Source organism: Canis lupus, chromosome 32 (genome assembly GCF_003254725.2).
Source record: "Canis lupus dingo isolate Sandy chromosome 32, ASM325472v2, whole genome shotgun sequence".
Lineage (NCBI taxonomy): Eukaryota > Metazoa > Chordata > Mammalia > Carnivora > Canidae > Canis > Canis lupus.
In genome coordinates this window covers 18,128,477-18,151,054 of record NC_064274.1, presented here as the reverse complement: position 1 = coordinate 18,151,054, position 22,578 = coordinate 18,128,477, and the positions used below count along the sequence as shown (strand labels likewise).

The 22,578-nt window shown below is 37.1% G+C and overlaps 1 protein-coding gene and 1 long non-coding RNA gene across 3 annotated transcripts in view; one reads left to right on the top strand and one right to left on the bottom strand.

Moving 5' to 3' along the window:
- Positions 1 to 22,578, top strand: part of UNC5C (unc-5 netrin receptor C) — a 351,461-nt gene that overhangs the window by 218,175 nt on the left and 110,708 nt on the right. For both annotated transcript variants that reach the window (XM_025424165.3, XM_025424156.3), the window contains exon 3: positions 9,403 to 9,546. In XM_025424165.3, the coding sequence (XP_025279950.1) occupies positions 9,403 to 9,546 (144 nt within the window). The remainder of the gene's footprint in view (positions 1 to 9,402; positions 9,547 to 22,578) is intronic.
- LOC112645121 (uncharacterized) lies at positions 1,166 to 22,144 on the bottom strand. The gene is made up of 5 exons (XR_007407726.1): positions 22,033 to 22,144; positions 12,041 to 12,193; positions 5,664 to 5,887; positions 3,390 to 4,601; positions 1,166 to 1,329 (listed from the first exon to the last, which is right to left on the bottom strand). It is a non-coding gene; the product is annotated as an uncharacterized LOC112645121 (long non-coding RNA).

The following is a 22,578-nucleotide window of genomic DNA, read 5'->3' as shown; positions in this document are numbered from 1 at the left end:
AACTCTGCTGAAAAGTTCCAAAACTAGCCATGTCTTTCTCATTTGGGTGTGTGCCTAGTATAATTTCCAAACACAGTGCTCCTCCCCTCTCCTGAATCTCTGTTAGTACCTCCATTGGTAATTTTGTGAATAGAATATGGTTGTGGTCTCACAAACCAACAATATAGAAAAGTTCTCATCTTTATTTTATAACTTGGGAAACCAAGGTTTGGTGAATTTGGGACTTTCCAAAAGTCAGTAAATATAGGACAAGAATTTATTTTCTTATCTAAGTAAATTGCGAGGTTGTTGTGTATTTGGTGGATATTTGTCTAATCACCCAGTTGTAACAATTGTCCTGGATGAGTTGATTTTTTTTAAATGAGCCTTTATAGTTTGATTTAAAATTTTCCTTGAGAGAATGAAATATATTGCTTTTAAAACAAGCAAGTAGCTGTCCCCAGTATACTGCATATGAACTGTTAATAAGTGGCAGTCTCTCCAGAGATGATTGCTCTTAATATTTGTTTCTAAAACATATGAGATAAGTACAAAATGAAAGCCCAACAGCATGAGTAGTTATAATCTTAGATATATGTTCTGGTTTCCACCATCACACACCATCACACAGTGACTAGATGTAAGATCACAGATCTGAGAACAGTTTTTGTAATAATTAAAATTAAAACTATTAAAATTCCATTAGAAGTAAATCAGATTAGTCTTGTTTACTAGTTGAGACATATTAGGTTTCCTAAAGCATAGGTCATTGAAAAAATGTAATTTTACCAATTTACCATTCTTCCAGGTTTCCCACTCCACAGAACAAACTTTTCCAGCTGCCATTCAAGGCTCTTCGTGAGTCTCTCTTGTATCTAATTCCATGGTCGGATTTCTTTACTCCATTCATGTAGACTATTCTCCCCTGTAGTGCTCCATGCTTTTTCATCTCTGCCCTTTGGCTTTGTGCTATTCTATCCTCCTGAAGTGTCTTTGATTCCTCTCTAAGTCTTTAAACCCAAACCATGCTTCCGCATCAAACTCAAAAATTCCATTTCCCCAGGTTTACTGTGATCTCTCCATCTGAAGCTGTTTCACGATAGCTTTCTTCATGGGATTTTCAGAATTTTCCAACAGTAGATACTTGTATTCAGTTAGCCAACAGATGGAAGATGCTAAACAAAACCATATTGAAAGACTTGATGAGATGGGGCTCTGTCTTTATGTTGACTGTAGGGTTATATGGTTCGATAAATTTGGGGGAAATCATGGCAGTCCAAATTAAACATACTTTTTAATGGCAGAACTTCTGACCAGTGTCTTCAATATGCTGATTAGCATTCTGTGTTTCTAAGAGGAAGATATATTAAACAGAAATCCCCAATTATTTGACCAAAGAATACCTTTTTAAAAAATATTTTTATTTATTCACTTGACAGAGAGAGAGCATGAAGTGTGAGCGGGGTGGGAGGAGCAGAGGGTGAGGGAGAGCAGGGAGCCTATGATCCCAGGACCACAGGATCAGGACTTGAGTGGAAAGCAGACTCTTAAATGACTTAACCATCCAGGAGCCCCAAGAACACTTTGTTGAGACACAGTTTAAGGAATATCAGTATAAGGAAAGGAACGAGATCATAGGGTTCAGTTACATAATGGATCTCAATCCTGATTTCGCCCATCATTGGCTACAGGAAAATTGTTTAAATCATGACTTCCACTCTTTACCTACAGTACAGGTATAATAATACCCATTTCCAAAGATTATTATGCAAATGACCTGAGACATGTGGTGGATATTCAATAAATTCTAGTTACTTGTACCCCTGAGTTACAATTCAATTTACTTATATCTGGAATTTTTAACACTACTTAATATTATAGCTGTATAGGTGTAAACCATTCATTCAGTTAACATACATTAACTGGACAAATATGTGTGCCAGTCACTGTCCTGACACATGTGCAATGCATGTGACAGAGTCACTTTACTCAGTACGCTTCTATTTGTTTTCAGTATTAGACAGTAAACTTCTAAAGAAAGGATCCTCTGGGGCAGCCCAGGTGGCTCAGCGGTTTAGCGCCACCTTCAGCCCAGGGCGTGATCCTGGAGACCCGAGATCGAGTCCCACATCAGGCTCCCTGCATGGAGCCTGGTTCTCCCTCTGCCTGTGTCTCTGCCTCTCTCTCTCTCTCTGTGCCTGTCATGAATAAATAAATAAAATCTTAAAAAAAGAAAGGAAGGAAGGAAGGAAGGAAGAAAGGAAGGATGGATGGATGGATCCTCTGGCTGCCTTGGAAATGGCAGCACATAAAATAAGTGCTCAAGAACTGTCTCCACACTGCATCGTGAAGGGCAGAGGCCTTATGTGCCTTCTTTACCACTGCCCCCCAGCACACAGAACAGTGCATGGCACATGGCAGAGTCTCTGTAAATAACTATTTTTTAAAATTTTTATTTATTTATGATAGTCACACAGAGAGAGAGAGAGAGAGAGAGGCAGAGACACAGGCAGAGGGAGAAGCAGGCTCCATGCACCGGGAGCCCGACGTGGGATTCGATCCCGGGTCTCCAGGATCGTGCCCTGGGCCAAAGGCAGGCGCTAAACCGCTGCGCCACCCAGGGATCCCCTGTAAATAACTATTAAATGAGTGACTGGTAATAATAAGGGTAAATAATAAGGTCTGTAATTCACCAGTTCACGGTTAGATCGATATTCAGGAATACAGTATTCTCCGCAACCCTTATGGGCAGGATCTTTTTTTAAATGTTGTTAAAAATTATTTCTACTGAAGTTATCAATGTATTACATGAAATAAAAACAGGAAGTAATGTGTGTAGTTATGATTTAGATAATTGTTAATAATTATACTTTAAAGAAAGATGTTGGAATGTATATTCAAATATTTATGTAATGAACTTCACGTTTTTTGAAAAATATTTAGATGAGTAATGTATTTGCTATGTCAATGGATATGCTTTGTGCCCTTCCAAATTAAATTGCCATCATATTTTACAAGATCACTTTTTTATATTCCAGGGAACATTGACACACACAGCGGAAGTTAAATACAGAAAGATTTTAGCTCCCATTTTGGTCTCACAAAGACTTCTTGGAACAGACATTCAACAGGTTTTTTAATCACTAAACTTAAGAATGGGAAATAATGATGGGGCACAACTGGTAGAATTAATCTATTTTTTTAAGATTTTATTTATTTATTCATGAGAGACACAGAGAGAGAGAGAGAGAGGCAGAGACACAGGCAGAGGGAGAAGCAGGCTCCATGCGGGGAGCCTGATATGGGACTCAGTCCCAGGGCCCCAGGATCACACCCTGGGCCAAAGGCAAGCGCTAAACCACTGAGCCACCCAAGGATCCCCCTGTAGAATTAATCTATTGACTCATTACCACTCTGTATGTAAGAAAGAGCATTTTGCAGACTCTCCACTCCAATTGTCATTAATATTTGCAGCTCTAAGTTTGGTGGTGGTTGGAAAGTCAAATCAAAAGTAGGAGGACTGGTTCTCCTGTAATAGCATCTAAAACCTGACACTTCTGCAAAGGATAGGAAAACAGTATTAGTGTTGTCAGAGTATCAATTATAACTATTGTAATATCATCTTGCAATTAACATTTCAAGTTTTAAGGAGGAAAAACTGCCTTTATCTGTGGTTCTCATATAGCTTTCTAAAAAGCACTAGGAGTATTCCCACTCCAGATACACAATCCAACAAATATTTTCTTCTCAGTTCTAGACAAAACAAAAACATAATAAAACACAGATCCTCACTGGGCACAGAATGCCAAACAGAACCCAAGTCACTAGAAATTATCATGTAAAAAAGGAAGTCAAGTCAATGGCCTAGGTATGAAATACTTCCAGGCAACAACTTTGAACCATTCAGTCCCAGCCATGTTATTCTTTGACTTTTAGGTAAATTCATCTTGACTACAAAGATAATAAATGTAACTTTAACAAAATTATACTTATAATATAATTTAATACACCAGTAAGTTGCAATTTTCAATTAAACAAAGTAATTTTAGATGGCCTGTTTATATATTAAATATTATATTAAAAATCTAAGAAAAACATTTCAGAGAAAACTTGATGAATTATGTGTTTGCATGTCTTATTTTCCTGATTTAGCTTAAAGATTGTCAGATGACTTCATGTAACATAAAACCATATCTTGATTGTACAGTTCTGCCTTTCAGGTTACTATATTGATTATTTTGTGAGCAGCTGAAATAATTGTCAGGGGTTTTGGGGGGGTATTACATCCTTTTAAATTATGCTGATATTTTGTGTAATTTAATTTATATTAAGACATCTAGAACTGATATGTACAATACTTGAGATCATATTAGTGAAAACTAATAAGATTAAGCTATGGAATAAAGCATGAAAAAGAGACCACGCTAATTCAATAAAGTGTTACAATATATCCCAGATCATCCTTACCTGAAGCTCCATACACTTCCCACCAACCTCTGTCCTGCGAATGCACTATAATGAGATTTGGTAGTGACCTCTGCAGCTCTTTTCCCAAGGGAGAGTGTTGGGAGAGTGTTGGAGAGAACCAAATTGGTAGGTCTACACAACATGATGTCTCAAACCTTCCCATTGTCATATGAAAGATAAAGTAATTAAGAAGAATGAGAAATACAACTCAGGCATACATAACACCCATGTCTAATTTGAAGTCATGATGCTTTTTGGTGAAATATACATGGGGTATCAGAAGGTGAGAATTTGATGACCACATTTCAAAAAATCTTTCGAGATGATGCATGATTTTGGAATATCACTTAATAAATGGGATAAATGAAGAGCACAATGTTGGAAATGAGATTTTGTCCATCTTTACGTTTCTGGAACTTGACATAATTTTTGACATTAGTGAACTCTTAATGTTTGTTGGCAGTACTATAGATTATTTTTTCTGGGGAAATATACATATCATTTTAAATAGTTATTCAATAGTATTCATCATGTATTTGTGATCACTTTATCATAATCTCTAGAAAAAACTATTTGTGGTGCCTGAACACTATTATAAAATTAAAATTTTGCTAAAGATAAGGAAAATATTTTACCAGATTTTATTGCCATACGCATGTATAGCCTTAACAAAGATCCAATCAGAGGGTTGCATTTGCATCTGGATTTCTAAAATCATTTGAAACTCCCTATTAGCAAGTGCATATTCATATTCATTATAAGACTTCTTGATACAGCATGCTAATTACTTGCCTGCACTCTGGCTCCCAAACCACAATGAATCCTATTATAAAAGCAGATCACTGCAAACTTCAAACAGCATGCATCCTTGAGATGCTGCTATTAAAGGAAGAATGATGATGGAAAATCTTTGATCTTATCAGACGTGATGGAAAATACACATTTGTATTTGAGCAAATCTGTAGAACGAAGCGTTTCTCCCCACCCTTGAGTAACCTGAAACCAATTTCAAGTTCCCAAATGTTCTTCAAAGCAGCCCAGCCCTCCTTGGAAGTAATGCTGATGGCATTACAAATTTCAAGGCAGCTTGCTTTTTCCATCTCAGGACTTCAAGCAGATTTAAAATTTTACTTTCAAAGAGAAATAATATTACCTACTTTTAGTCAAACCACTAGCCTCTGGTTTGATGAGCAGAATGTCATAGGTAATGAACTTACCTGCAGTAATGAAAAGATGGTACATAATAAAGTTCCTCATAGCTTGAATAATGCAGCTGATTGTAGGGCATTCTGAGCTGTTAAGTGTTTAGAGACTTGCTGCTTTAGTTCTTTCCTGTTCTAGTGTTGTTGACCAGAAGTTGGAATGTAAACTTTAGGCATGTGGCAGGACAACTGTACACAACTAATTCATTCCTCTCCTCCTGAATGGGCCATCTATGAAGCTGAAGACAAAAATCAGTGTGTGCTTGACTCCTGCACCCCCAGAGAGCCTGAGCCACACAATTCAGAACATTCATACTATGAATAATCCCTGTAGCAGGAGGGTCGGTCTGTGGCTTCTTCAAAAGCCTCAGATTTGTGGTCAGTAGAAACATCCGTGAGCCTATTTGGCCTGAAGGATCCAGTGGCCCTAGTGTAGTTACCCTAGCATTTAATTAGGTTTCCTGTAATTGCTGTAAGTAAAAAGTTGGGGGAGGAGAGGATGAGGAATAAAACCTGAAGTTATCATCTTGGGACACAAAAATATTTGTGTATGGTTTTAATATCCTGAGCCCGTTTGTTGCTGCCCTGCATTTTGGAAAAAGCCATTATAGTTTGGAGGAAATACACACTGCAGGTTTATCAGCCCTTTGGTGACTGTAAATTTACTGCAGCAACTTTTAAAGGAAGGGTTTTGTTTCTAGTAACTAAATTTCTGCATGAAGATAGAAGTTATAAACAAGTAAAACAGACAAAAGTATCAAATGCCAGAAAGTGGAATAAAAAAAAAGGTGGGAAGTGAGGGGGAAAGCTGTGCTCCATCTTTCCCTGAACTTCTAGATATCAGAAAATGGGAATAGTCACAGTATGATGGGAAAATGAGAGGACTTGAGTAGGGACTAGAAAAGTAGAAAGTAAGTAATGGTTTTTTGTTAATAAGTTGGGATTTCTGCTATGGAGATTGTTTTGTTATTTGGACACTGATTAAAATACTAATCTTTTCATAGAGGGGTGAGGGATTTAGCTCTGCCAGTTACTTGAAAATTCTTTTTAAATGGTCACTGTATAAGCATAGAAGGCTTGCTAATTTTCAAAACTTTAAAATCACTTTAAATACATTTAGTAAACTTTTGGCCATAGAGTGCCCCATTAGCATCTTGCCCTGCCTTGGGCTTATAAAATTTACTTCCCTGGGCTTCTTTTCAGATCAGGGAGCCTTGAGGGGAATCTAAGGGTTTAGGTGTTTCTGTGTCTCAAGTCCTCTTCAGTTCATGATAGAAAATATTGCTTATTTCCCCAGTGGGAGAGTGTCTACCTCTATTGAATATTTATTAATTTCCCTGAGGCTTTTACCCATTTGAGCATGTTCTCAGTTTCATTTTTTTTTAGATTTTATTTTTTATTTATTCATGAGAGACACATAGAGAGAGAGGCAGAGACATAGGCAGAGAGAGAAGCAGGCTCCATGCAGGATGTGGGACTTGATCCCAGGATTCCAGGATCATGCCTTGGCCCGAAGGCAGATGCTCAACCAGTACGCCAGCCAGGTGTTCCATGTTCTCGGTTTTAGAGTAAGTTCTGGAATACTCTTTTTTAGAGTCTTTAGATGATACCTTCATGTCATCTATACCAAGAAGTCATGGTCAAAGAGTTTAAGAGATCATACCTTCTAGGAACTAACTAGATAACTCTGTATCATATATATGGTTATATATATAATATATATCATTAATTATTAATATCATTATTATAATATCATAATTATAATATATATAATTATATATATAATTTTCATTTGATTATGTCATTTACTTGCTTTAAACACTTTAATGATAGCCATGACTTTCAGGAAGAAATCCCAAATTCTAAACATGGTATGCAACAGGTTCTCAAACTATAGCATGCATCTAAACTCTTTGAGTGTTTTAAACCACAAATCACTGGGCCCAACCCTCAAAATTTCTTACTCAATTTGAGTCTGAAGTGGGACCAAAGAATTTTCATTTCCAGCAAGTTCCTATTGAATGCTGATGAAACTGCTCCAGGGCCACACTTTGAGAACCACTGGCCTACAAGACTGTGTATTGACTGATCTTTTTCGTCTCCAGCTTCATCTCATGCCACTATCTCTGTGTTTGGTACTCAACTGTCTTCTGGGTTCCAATCTCCTCATTCTCTTTCCTGCTTCTTCCCATATGTTCTGCCCCTCTCCTATATAATTTAACCAACTTAACTCATGTTGGATCCTCCATACTAAGTTGGATCCCTTGTTATTCCCTCTCCTTTTCTCTATACTTCTCCTTAGCAGCATTGAACTCAATTATAATTAAATAATAATGGTATAATCTGCAGTTAATATGTACCCTCTTCACAATATAAGTTCATTGAGGGTAATGACTATTCTACTCATCAGAGATTCACTAGTCCCTAGGGTAATATCTTTTCCGTAACTGATATTGAATAAATATTTGTTCAATGAATGAATGAATAAATACATGAATAAAAACTACAAAGCAATATATTTCATCTTTCTTACTGTGCTTATTATATTTATCCCTAACTGTGCCCCTGTTAGTTCTCTCAATAAGCATTGCATTTTGAAAGAGTGTGCAGGAAAATTGGCAGTTGCCCACATACATTGTTCAGATGATCCTTCTTGCTCAGTGCAAAGAGGAACATTGCAGAACGACTCTTGCTTGAAATAAATGAAATACACTTTGATATATCAAGATAAATACTCCTGAAATGATAATCCCAGATTCTTAATTCAATTTTTGTTATTTAGGATTACACAATGCTGTAAAATAAAATCCAATTATTTGAGCATTTTAGCTGGAAGCCACTTTAACAGGATTTTAGTTACATTACAATTAAAGAGAAACATTTGGGCTTTCAAAATATTATGCATGAAAACTTTAAAGTCATACAGTCTTTGAGTAGAATACCAGGGATTTGTTAATTGAGACTAGGATTTTTTTTAAAGAAAATAGTATGCCTTAATAACTAACATACAACTATTAAAATAACTTAGTTTTAAATAATCACCACATATTCATAAAGTACTAGGTCATATTATAATAAAATCTTATATGTTATATATATTTATGATTTATATACTTATGATTATAGTTTTAGGTCATTCTCATTTCTTATGAAGAATTAGGAAGACTCAGTTATTGTAAAACTATGTAAAGTGTTGTAAAACTGTATATAGCTTCATGGTACCAGATGATACTATAATAAATGTGATATACATTTATATACATAAACCAATATATATTTATAATTTATATTCTTATAATTATAGTTTTGGGTTATTCTCTGTCATTTAATGTGAAGAGTTAGGAAGATTTAACCATTGTAAGGTTATGTACAACACACGGATATCTTTCCAATGACCTGTTTAATTGGGGTACAGTCCTTAGCAGATGTGAAATTTATGTTCGGGTTTTAATATACCCAGGAAGATAACTTAGTGGATATTTGTCAGACTATTTGGCAAAAAGTGTAATTTTGTGCAGTGATCTACTCCACTTTTATCTTCTGAGGAAAGCAGAAGATTTGAAATAGCAAATAAGGAAAAGAAAAAGTTGGGAGACAAATAACTGGAATGAGAAGAAAATCACAAGTGGATGAAGACAATATTTGGAATGTTGATCTATGGCATCAAGAAGGATCACTAGGGGGAAATATATGGTTTGATGTTTTATATTTTGTTAGGACTTCTCCTGACTTAAACCTCTCTTTCCCTTGGCAGGTCTCATTGTCCGGGAAGTAAGCATTGAGATTTCACGCCAGCAAGTGGAAGAACTCTTTGGGCCCGAAGATTACTGGTGTCAGTGTGTGGCCTGGAGTTCGGCAGGCACGACAAAGAGCAGGAAGGCCTATGTGCGCATCGCATGTGAGTCATTGTGCTTGGACACCACGGGATGCACATTCCACCAGTGCATCTTGGAATGTGAGAAAATTGAGACCATCACTGCTCTAGATACAAAGAACCCTGGTCACAACTCCCAGATTTATGCATTTGAGCTACACTTTCCCCTTCACCAGGAACATCATTTTGTATTTCAAGGTGTTGACAGTTTCCCCTCTAAGGATGTGAAAGAATTAGTGATTCTTTCAAAAGATCCTGAGTTTTCTTTTTTTCATCTGGGAAGAATTAGGCTACAGGAACCCTGACTCTATTCCTTTATGAGCTTATTCTGCCAATGTGTTAGACCAGTGTTGATTAGTTTTACTGTTGGATATAGAAATTGCCCATACAAAGCTTCCTTATTTATTTTTGGAACCAGTCAAGTGCATCAAAATACACCACTATTTTCCATCATTGTGTTAATTTCTAGAGTATTCATGTTTAGGGAGAGGGTAAGAAGTGCCTCACACACACACACAAAAAATGGGTTCTAATATCAAATAAGTGTGGGAAATATTTTTTGGGGATAAGTTAAATAGGTTTATTCATTGAAAAATATTCAGATTTTGATTTTTAAATATGCTAATGCGTACTATCCCTAAGAAGAGATGTGGCCTGCAGCTCTTTTCACAGGCTCCTTTGCTCAATGAGTGCTATTCACATCTTGAGCAGCATGACATTCCATATTGAGATATGTTCTCCAGTCTGAGACCCCTGAAATCCATGTAAATTATATGGTTTGAACTCTTTTGTATGTCTTCATTTTATTAAATTATTTGTGGTGGATGTCAGTATCACTCACCTATCACATATCATTGAGTCTCAACAGTCTTGGCTCTGAGGCTTCTCCCAATTCTGTACTCACCTCTTCCCTTCCTTTCTTCTGCTTGATCTAGATCACAGCTGCTGCAGACACCCTCCAAGAAGTCTCCATGGCTCTGCTTGTTTCCCTTTTCTAGTCTATTCTCCATATTACCACAAACACAGTCTTTCTGAAACTCAGATCCCTGCACAGATTCCCTCCCTCCTTGCTAAAATGTTACAGTGGTTTGTGAGAAAAAGTTAAAATTCCCTATGGTGCCATATGCCATCATACAAGTTTTCTAGGGCTGGCCTACAAAGTACCATGGACTGGGCAGCTTAACCAGTAAAAATCTCTTTGTTTACAGTTCTGAAGACTACAAGTCTGAGGTCAAGGTACCAGCAGTACTGGCTCCTCCGAAAGCCTCTCTCCTGGGCCTGTAGATGGTTGATTTCTCCTGTCTTTATACAGCCTTCCCTCTGTAACTGGCCAGGACTAAATTTCTCTTTTTGTAAAGACACCAGTCACATTGAATTAAAGCCACCCTAATAGCCTCATTTTAACTTCCTCACCTCTTAAAAGGCCCTATCTCCAAATAAAGTCACATTCTGAGGTCCTGACGGTTGGGACTTCAACATGTGAACAGTTCAGCCCATGACAACAATATTTCATGATATACATATTCAACCTACGTTTCCAGCTCCAACCACAAAAAATGTTTCCCTTTCCATCACGCTAGATTAGAAATACTTTGATTTCTATGCTTTCTGGCTATTGTTCACACTTGAGGGTTTCACCCTTTTATGACTTCTCTTCATTATTTGTAGACATTCATTTATTTAACAATATTTAGTAAGCATTTACTCTATGGGACTGTTGTAGGTATTGGGTAGGGAGCCAAAAACAAAACATGTAATGATCCCTGCCCTTGTGGAGTTATGTGCAGGTGAGCAAGGGCAAACTCTAAATAAAATAAATAATATTCATGAACACAGCAGATGGTAAGCACTACAAAGAAAAGGAAAGCAGGAAAAGACGGTATGTTGTGCTGAGGGAGTGTGGTCAGGGAATTCCTTGGAGGATGTTGACAACTGAAGAAACCTGAAGGAGGGGCAAGGGGAATCAGGCAGAGGGAGCAAATACCACAGATACCAATACCCTGGGGCAGGAGTGTGCTAGCCCTCCTCTGTGGATGGCCCAGGACACTGTAGATGTAACAGCTTTGGTTCTTAGAAGAGAACTTTGGAATGTTTTCAGCAGAGCAGTTCATGATCTGACTTCTGTGTTAGCAGAATCACAAATTGTGTTGAAAATAGATCAAGAGTAGAAGCACAAAGCCCAGTTAGGAGGCTATATCTGTGAGAGATGTTAGACTTGCATAGATTAGAAGCAGCAAAGCTGGTGCAGTGTGGCTCCTACATCCAGCAGTTCCCCTTGTCTGTGGGAGATACATGCCAAGCCCCCCAGTGGATGCCTGAAACCGCAGACAGTACCAACCCCTATATATACACTATGTCGTTTCTATACAAACCTATGATAATGTGTAATTCATAAATTAGGCACAGTAAGAGATTAACAACAAGAATGATTAAAATACAACAATTGAAACAATATACTGTAATAAAAGTTAGTGCATGTGGTTTTTCTCTCAAAATATCTTAATCGTGCTATACTCACAATTCTTCTCGTGATGATGTGATAAAATGCCTCCATGATGAGGTGAATGACACAGGCGTTGTGATGTAGCATTAGTCACTCTTGGCCTTCTGATGGTAGGTCAGGAGGATCATCTGCTTCTGGATCTTAGTTGACTGGAGCTCACTGAGACTGCTGAAAGCAAACCAGCAGATAAGGGGGGACTATTGCACATTTAAAGGTGAACATGATAGCTTTTGTTGAAAGATTGGATGTGACATGTGAAAGAAAAAGAAGAAAGTGATTTCAAGAGTCTTGAGCTTTTTGAAGAATTTGTTTCAAATGTCCTTAGTGAAGTCATTCCTGTCTAATGGGTATCCAGAAAGATAGGCATTCCTTTCTCAACCCTTCCAGAGCAGTGTGTCCATTCTCTTAAAATAGGGCTTGTCTCAATTGAATTATATTCACTTGTTCTAACGTCTATGTTTCATGCCAGCAAGTTCTTTGAAATCAATATTGCTTAATTCAATTTTGCTTAACTTTATATCCTTTGTGCTTAGCACAATGCCGAGAACATCATAGATATTTAATAAATTTTGTTGAAATAAAACTGTTATAAAAATTCCTGGTGAAGTTTATTAAAATGCTATATATTATCTTTCCTCTCAGAGCATATCTAAGGAGATTTTCTCTTTGTCTTCTGTGGATTCTCCATGGAAAAGACTCTGAGATTGGGGACATGCATGTAGGCAACGTATTGAGGAGCACCCTTAGGAAAAATACCCCTTGAAGAATGCAGGCCATAGGATTGGGCCAGAGGAAAAATTGAGCTGCAGGGTAGGGCCAGCAAAGAACGGCCCCAAGGGAGCTCTGGAGCTTGAATGGCCCTTCAAAATTGTCCCACCGATATAGGTCATGAGTGGGCCTTTGTTCCTCCACATAGACTAGTCAGTGGATGTCGGCCCTTGTTTTAAACCCCTACCAGTTTATGTGACCTGGGTCAAGTGAGCTCTCCTCAACTAATGGCAGTTCCGGGAGAGAGGCACAGAGCTCTCTCATAGGCAACGCTCCCAACACGTGGGATCAGTCCTGAAAAGAGATCTCAGGGACATATCTCAACATTCATATAATCATCTACCACAAATCTTGAAGACTTTATTTTATTAATTATGAAGCTAAAAGATATTTTCAAACATTTGTCAAAGAAACAAGAAACTAATTGTTTTGGTCAGATAGTTAAATGAATTCAACGTTAGCTTCTAATTATAATCAAAAGAGGTACAATGATGTAAGACTAATCTTTATCTTTCATTGCTCTGCATTCATTAATATCAATTATAATGAATATTTTAAATTGCCAATTTATATTCCATACTAAATTGGCTTGCCTAAAAGCTAAGGTTTAAGGACTGCTTAGTTCCAAATGATGAATCTCTTATTGTGCCAATTTCATATATAAGCACAAATATATATAAATAATAGCATATATATGGTACGGTATGTGTATGTGTGTATATACATATGTATATGCACACACACTGTATATATGTCCCTGTTCTCCACATAAAAATTAAATACATATTAGAACCCTTTCTTTGCAATGAGTTATATAAACTTTGCTAAACATAATTTGACATTTTCAAATAACAAAAAAACAAATTCTTTTAGTAAGATATTCATTTGCCCATAGCACCTTTCCATTTTCATGCAAAAAGACTGAAGAACATTTTGCCTATACTTCCATTCTTTAGTGAACTCCTATGTGTGTGGCCAGAGGCCATCCAACATGAAAAGATGTAGTCGTATAGATTTATATCACGCTTTAAAAAAGGGTTAAATTTCAGTTCTCTTTGTTAAAGCTGATTTCTACCAAGTGAGTTTTTGCTAATATTGCATGAAGCTTTCAGATTTTCTACTTTGCCCTGTTTCAAGTGAGCAAGTGGGGCTTTGCTCAGTAATATTTGACAGATGGCCATCACATAAACTGCAATTAAAATTTGAATTTTTATCAGGCAAAAATAACTATGATGCTAAGTTTAAATAAATGCGGTTACCTCTCACCTAATTAGACTTAGACTCACATGTACGATGGAGAGGATCATTGTTCTTTCACTAAAAAGCTCTATTTTCAGAAGTTTATAAGACAGGAATGAATATTGCTATTTATTTGCTTATAATATTTCATTTATTCAGACTATAGGAAAAATAAAAATAAGTATGTGACACATACTTATTTAGGCAGAAGGGAAAAAAAGGAAATATGGAGGTTAGAATTTAGCCAGGCAGAGCACCTGGGTGGTTCAGTGGCTGAGCGTTTGCTTTTGGTTCAGGTTGTGATCCTGGGGTCCTGGAATCGAGTCCCACATCAGGCTCCCCACAGAGAGCCTGCTTCTCCCTCTGCTTATGTCTCTACCTTCTTTCTGTGTCTCTCATGAATAAATAAATAAAATCATAAAAAAAAAGAATTTAGCTAGGTATGGGCTGAGAACGTGACATGGCTGCTCTAGAATCATACTCATTTCCTAGAAGGCAGTGTGAGTGACCTGCATGGGTGCTGTGGCTTCCATTGCAGAAAGGGGAGTTTCTCCTGAGAGAGACCTCAGGTAGACACTATGACGACTTTCCAAAGTAGAGCCTTTATGGTAATATGGCTACCAGTTTCATTGGGTTGTTTCTTCTAGTATCCTCGTTATAAAGTCAATGGGGAAATTCTTAGTGTTAAGATAGGAATATAATTTAGGCAAAATATTTGCACACACTGTCATTCTTGGGGAAATGTCTTAGTTTTTATTAAGGCTGCTGTTTTGATGTTGTGATTGTTGGTGATGTAGCTGTTGTTATTCGTGGGGAGGGATAGCACAGTGGAATGATAGAAGCATAAGTTTTAGAGCCAGGTTGACTTATGTTCAAATCCCAGTCATGACTTACTAATATGACCTTGGTGACGTGACTTAACCCCTCTGAGCCCTAGTTTCATCAACCATGAAATGCAAATGATAGGGCTATTTTAAGATTAAATTGGATAAACTTGTAAAGCATATGACATAGGGCCAGACACAAAACAGATGCTCAGTGAACGATCATAGGTGTTCATAACAACAGATAGGATTTAAATGCTATTTGTGCATTTTGATACTGATCTATACTGAGTTAACATTAAAAACTTAAAAGTCTCTTCTTTTTTACAACTTCATGTCCCCGGCTTTGCTCTTGACTCTAGAGGATGAAATTCTCTGCCAAATTCACATACAATTAGATTGTAATATTCCCCCATGCCTGAGGATGGAAGAGCACTCCATATGGTCACCCTTCTCTGACAATTCAAGAGTCATAGTGGATTTATGTGCATAGAGAATCCATCTTCCTGGGAATAGCAGGATAGTTCCAAAGGATTTTTTCTTTATTCTATGTGCAAACCCATAAATCACAAAGGCCACTGGCTACCGATTGGAATATGATAGTTCCTGGGAAGAATGAAGAAGGATCAAGGTGGCCCTCTATGCTCGTTTCTCATTGCTCACTTGTTCTTTTCCCTGGGATCATAGCCACCTTGTGACCACGTGTGGTTTTGGACCAAACCTTGTCCATATTTGTGAATCTGTAGTGCCTAGCATACTATCCAGAAGAGCGATGTGCAAAGACATATAATACTAGACACATGTGTCATTTAAACTTTTCTAGTAGCCAACCTTATAAAAGTAAAAAGAAATAGGCAAAATTGATCTTGGTAACATATTTTTTAGTCCATTATATCTCAACTATCATCCCAGTAACAAATATAAACAAGTGTTAATGAAATATTTTATATTCTTGGGGTACCTGGGTGGCTCAGTGGTTGAGCCTCTGCACCTTTGCTTTGAGGGATGGTCCCAGGGTCCTGGGATCGAGTTCCACATTGGGTTCCCCATGGGGAGCCTGCTTCTCCCTCTGCCTATGTCTCTGCCTCTCTCTCTGTGTCTCTCATGAATAAATAAATAAAATCTTTAAAAAAAGAAATACTTTATATTCTTTTTTCTCATGATTATCTTTGAGATCTGCTGTGTTTACATGTATAATACTTCTCTGTGAAGACTAGCCACATATCAGTTGTTCGATAGCCCCATGTGGCTAGTCCTGGACAGATTGGCTCTAGAATAATGATTAGAATGATGGCACTGTTTCAGTCATTTTATTTCTCACCTCACATAGTTACCTTTGTTTTCTTTTAGTGAAAACACTTAACATCTACTCTGTCAGCAAATTGCAAGCACATAATACAGTGTAATTAATTGTAGTCACCATGCTGCAGAAAAATATCCCCAGAACTTATTCATTTAGTAATTGGAAATTTATACCCTTTGACCAACACTTACATGGATTAGCTCATTCAATCCTCGCAACAATTCTATATGACCACTGTAATAATCACTATTTTACAGATGGGAAAACTGAGAACAAAGGGAGATGAAAAATCTTGCCTGAGTTCACAGTTGGTATATGGAGAAGCTGGTATGACCAGCAAGAGGGACCATGCTTTTAACAACACTCTGAGTACAGACAGGAGGAGTGATGACAATGATTTTTACGTCAGGTGGTAGTTCTCAACATTATCTTATTTTCCACAGGCATAATGTTATCAGCTCACTGTGATTTGGTGCAGAAGTAACAGAAGGCCTCAGGTTCCTGCCTGTCTCCTTGCTTGGTCTGCTCCCACCACACAAGTTTCCTTGTTTCCAGAATACAGTACACTTATTTGAAATACAGGCTATTTGCAACACCTGTTCCTTCCCATCCAGATTATTCTTCCCCAGCTCTTACATGTGACTCACTTTTTTTTTTCATTCGGATTTCTGCTGAGATGTCTGTCACCTCTTCAGAGGGGTCAACCCTCACCGATTTACCAAAAGCCCCCTGACCCCCACTGTGTCACTGTCTTAACCCCAAACCTGCTTTAGTTTTTCTTGAGAGCATTTCTCTTCATCATTATTTGTTTCTTTTTATGTTGACTATCTCTACCACCAGCACATAAGCTTTACAAGGTCAGGCACTTGATTTTCTTTATTGTGGGGAGGCCCCCAGTGCCTAAAAGTGGTGCTTTGCACATGGTTGGTGCTAAGTAACTGAAGACATAAATAAATGGGATGAAATTGAATTAAACTGAAAGCATATAATAGGACAAAGTGATGATGCTATTCAATGCTAATGATATGTTCTTTTAGTAAAAATGTTTTGTCACCCAGGTAATTCAAGGACATCAGGTAGAATGAAATGATTACCTTCCGTGCTCCTCCACTTCACACCTCCATTACATTTTTGCACTTCTTTATTTTCTTCATAGCACTTATCAGCTTCTCAGCTATCATAGATTTGTGTATTTATTTTGTTCATGGATAGAGGTCTATCTCCCCCACTTGGAAAGTGGGTTCCATGTGGGCAAAGATTTTTCTTTGATTCATTCACTGATGAACCCAAAATGTCTACAGTGATGCCTGACACAGTTTAGGAACTCAGTGAGTCTTTTAAAGGAATTAATTAATGAGTATTTCTGTTGTGAGGCAGTAATATCTTCCACTAAATATACGTAATCTTGTGAATTGTTGTATTTAGAAGTCATTGCCCATGGCCTTTTATTTTTCTTTTCCAATCCCCACCTGTCTACTCAGAAAACAAGATTAAATTATACTCAATTATAATGATTTGGCCAAATAATACATTTCTTTAACCAGGCATTCTGAAAGATTGAGGTTATACTATGACAGAATCTGGCAGCCTTATACCAAATATCTTGGTAGAATTCTGCAGGTTTACCAGCACACCAGAATAAGTGGCCTGTTCACTAACATGCATTTCTGAGCTGTGGTTCAATTCCTTGTGCAACCATTTAAGCCCCTAGTAAGCCAATTATAAGTTACAGAGACCAGATAAGATTAACTGCACAATTTAGAGGTTTTTTTAGATAATAAGACAGCAACCTTTAGCAATAAATTTCTTCTTGTTTCATATAAATCTCAATTGTTATATTAAATAGTTCATCACCTGGTTCCTATTTCAAGATTAAAACACATATCTGATTGCATCAATCAGATATGTGCAGTAACACATATCTGATTGCATCAATCCATATTTTTCCAAGCATATTTTCTATTGCATTTGGACAGAAGTTCCTAAGATTCGTAGAGTTCCCACAAATCCATCGACATTTATAGCTCATGTTTATTCTGAGAGGTAGACAACCAATTGATAGAACACTGTCTCATAAGTTGTATTTTGGGAAAAATCAGCTAACTATGTGTTATAGGCAGGGCTGGGTACCCACTGAACTAAAATGTGTCATTAAAGTAATGTTTTATGCTGTATGAAAAGGGAAGTTTATGGCTAAACTGCTTATTTGAAAAAACAAAAAACAAACCACCTTGTCTGCAATCATTGCATTCATTCCTTTGTAGTCAGAAAAGAGCCTTAACTTTTTGATATGTCAGGTTCCTCATCCATAAAGTTGGCATGTTTCTTATTATTTATCCCTAAGACATACCTTAAAAATATTGTGATGGCATACAATCATTTTTTTCTAAAACTAAAGATGCAGTATGAATATAAAAGAGTGATTTGTACGGGTTTTTTTTTTTTTCTTCCTCTTCTCTGTAATGGATGTCATTTGGAGTTCTAGCTCTAAAATATTTATTTAAAAAAAACCCTTTAGCAAAACTGAATACAAATATGTTTGTCCTATAAATGCCCCAAAGCCAAGAAAAAAAGAAGGAATGGCTTAAATGTGTTTCCCTTCTGCGGGGACTTTGTTCACTCAGGATTTTTCTGTTTAAATGACCTCAGTCCAATAAGGGATAGCCAACCCTGGGTCAAACTGAAAACATTGCCAAGTTAACCCTTCTGCTAATTTCTTTAAAGATCATTCCAATGTCTATCCCCGTATGTGAACTATGGTATTATGGAAGTGTTCATTGTAAATTCCTAAGAGTGCTCAAAAACATTACTTTTTTTAAAATGTAGAAAGAGGGGATCCCTGGATGGCGCAGTGGTTTAATGCCTGCCTTCAGCCCAGAGCGTGGTCCTGGAGTCCTGGGATCGAGTCCCACATCGGGCTCCCTGCATGGAGCCTGCTTCTCCCTCTGCTTGTGTCTCTGCCTCTCTGTGTGTGTGTCTCTGCCTCTCTCTCTGTGTGTCTCTCATGAATAAATAAAATCTTTAAAAAATAAAAAATAAAATAAAATGTAGAAAGAGGTTACAAAATAAAACTCCAATATAAGCCCCCAACAATCCTATGAGGTAGGTTCTGATATTATCCTTATTTTGCAAATTGAAGCAGAAGCAGGGAGCTTCTTAGGAACAGGGAACTTAGATAAATTGGCTGAGTCACTTCTTTAGGAAATGGTAAATCTGAGTTTTAAACAAACTTGTGACAATTCTTGATTTTTCAACCTAATTATAGGGGAAACTTCATGTAGTTTATTTTGCTGTTTGGTTGGTTGGGTTTTGTTTGTTTTATTTTGTCTTTTACAATATTTGAGAAGAAAAGGCAGGTAAAAAAGAGAACCCCATCCAACATTGTGTATACATTGTGTCCTTTACATTTAACAATCACTGTAAGAGTTGCTGAATATTAAAAAAAAAAAAAAAAAGACCAGGATTTTTTAAAAAGTTCCAGCCAAGGTAAGATAATCTATTCCTGAAAAAAGAAAACCATGGCAAACTTTTTAGGGTTCCATAGCCTTGAAGTAGGCATTTTTTACTTTTAATAAGTACCCAAAGCTCAGAAGACTAATCTAGTCCTCTCAAAATTTGCTGTACTGGTCAGTTCACAGCAGTTATTTCCCATTAACAGCCAGAGTTTGTGATTTAAGCATAACTGGTACTCTATTATGACAACATAATTAGCACCTTTTGTCATTATTGGAAGAAAGATACTTCTTTTCCTTCTAAAAACACAAGTATTATGACCATATGTAGTCATAGAATTATTTTATGCACCAGGAGAGTACTTTGAAAATACATTAAAACAAATCTTTAAAAAACATTAAAAAATGTTCAGCACCTCTCTGTTCATTGAACCTGTGAAAGAATTAATTGAAGATTTGGAAGTATGAAAATGTGAATCACAGGAAAGCAGCTGTATTTGCTCAATGCAAAGACAGGCCCAAGTCAGAAAGTACAGAGGATGGTCAGAAAGCATGGCAGTTAAGTGCAACATGAATGTCTTCTAAGTACAGAAATTCCCTAGATCAAGACCAGCTCAATTTGGGAGGCAGGAAGCTTAATTCTGATACTTGGAGCGTGGCCTCTTAATAGAAATAAGTAAATAAGTGAAGTAACATATTTATTTAATTAAATATTAGTATAACCAGGAACTCTGTTAGCATTCCACAGCTACACTGATTAGGGGCTCAATGAATTGGGTATCTGAATGAAGATATTTACAGATGGCTTTTAAGGTAGAAGCATTGTCTTCTTAAGGGTTTTTATGTGTATTCCTTTATTTGATCTTTACAATAACCCTATGCAATAATTACTGTAATTATTCTCATTTTAGGGAAGAGGAAACAAACACATAAAACCCTCTATAAGTACAGTACCAGGTTTAAAATCAAGTGGGTAGATCCAGGCTTCACACTCATAACCACTGTGGTAGACTGCATGATGATCCCAAAGGCATCAGGGTCCTAACCCTTGGAACCTATAAATCTTATCTTACAGGGGAAAAGGACCTTTTGCAGATGTGCTTAATGATTTGAGATTATCCAGGTGACCATCACAAATGTCCATATAAGAGAAAGAGGGAGATTTGACACAAATAGAAAGGAGGAGGCCATGGGGCTGGAGAAGCAGAGATTGAAGAGATGTAGCTACAAGCCAAGGAACGCTGGCAGCCACTAAAATCTGGAAGAGGCAAGCTATGGATTCTCCCAGAGAATTTTTGGAGGAAGTAAGCCTTACTGATCCCTTGATTATGACCCAGTAAAATTGCTGGCCTCCAGACTATGGGAAAATAAATTTCTGGTAGTAATTTCAGTAACTTTGTGTTAATTTCTATAAATAAATACAATCACTATGTAGGACTCCTCCTTCAACAGACCCATGTAATGGAGTCTGTTTATAAATAGCTAGTGAACTTGAACAAGTAAGTTAACCCTCCAGGGTTTTAGATTAGATGCATTATCTGTAAAGGAAGGGGGCTGACATTAGAAATAACAAATACCCACCATTTGCTTCCACGTGGATGGAACTGGAGGGTATTATGCTGAGTGAAGTAAGTCAATCGGAGAAGGACAAACATTATATGTTCTCATTCATTTGGGGAATATAAATAATAGTGAAAGGGAATAGAAGGCAAGGGAGAAGAAATGGGTAGGAAATATCAGAAAGGGAGACAGAACATGAAGACTCCTAACTGGGAAATGAACTAGGGGTGGTGGAAGAGGAGGAGGGTGGGGGGGGGGGTGGGGGTGAATGGGTGACGGGCACTGAGGGGGGCACTTGATGGGATGAGCACTGGGTGTTATTCTGTATGTTGGCAAATTGAACACCAATAAAAAATAAATTATTATTTTAAAAAAAAGGAAGGGGGCTGACCTGTGCAATTTCAGAGTTTTATAAGTGATATTTTTGAAAGCTATGGATGTCGCTGTTACCATAAGAGAAATTGTTCCCAGACTGTCAGTAAAGGGACTTGCCAGATTATTTTGGAAATTGATTCTAATTTAGCATTTATTAAAGATCTCTTACATACTAATAACCAAGCACTGAGATGTATTTGACCTTACAGAATTTTTAAAATAAAAAAAAAATAGCATTCAATTGTCTGGGATTAATTACTTTATCTTTTTAAAGTGAAACTTAGCAGTGATATAATATCCTATAGAAAGATGGTCGTAACTATGCAAACACACCCCATATCAGAAAGTTCTGTGCCATGAACTCTAGGCAAATGCATCATATCTTGAATGCTACCTTCTGTTTAGTTATAGTCTCCCAGAGTTCTGTGCTGGGGAGGCCAAGTAAACTTTAATTCAAACTCCATAGAAAAGAATTTAATGACTTACTAGTTTGGGACACATACACTGTAAGGGAAGGGCGGTGGCGCTGAATATTTGCTACTCCCATTCTAAAGAACAAGAGCTAAGAAGAAACCATAACCACTCCAGACAGGTTCCCTCTTACCTGAAAGAACTTCAGGGTTTTGTTTACATGGCAACCATAGCAATAAAGACATTGATTCAGGAAAGAATGTGGGTACATATTTATCCTATGGAATCATCCAAAATTACAGAAATAATGACAAAGTATCTTTCCAGCCATCAAGAAAACTTTTGGTTCTCCTGACTCATGTGCTAATAGTTTCCATTTATTTAAAATGGCATCATTTCCACTTACTTAATATTCTGAAATCCTAACATTTATTGCCCAACATTCTTTCTGAAAGTAGGCAAAGGAACATAAATTAATAATTATAAAATATGAATTCAGGAAATGTTATATATGCAATCCTACTAACAGAAACTGTTTTGCCCACCAAGATGTCTTTCTTGGTTAAGCTTCTCAGAGTCAGAAGAGAGAAGAGCTATGGAGAGAAATCTGAAGGGCTGTCT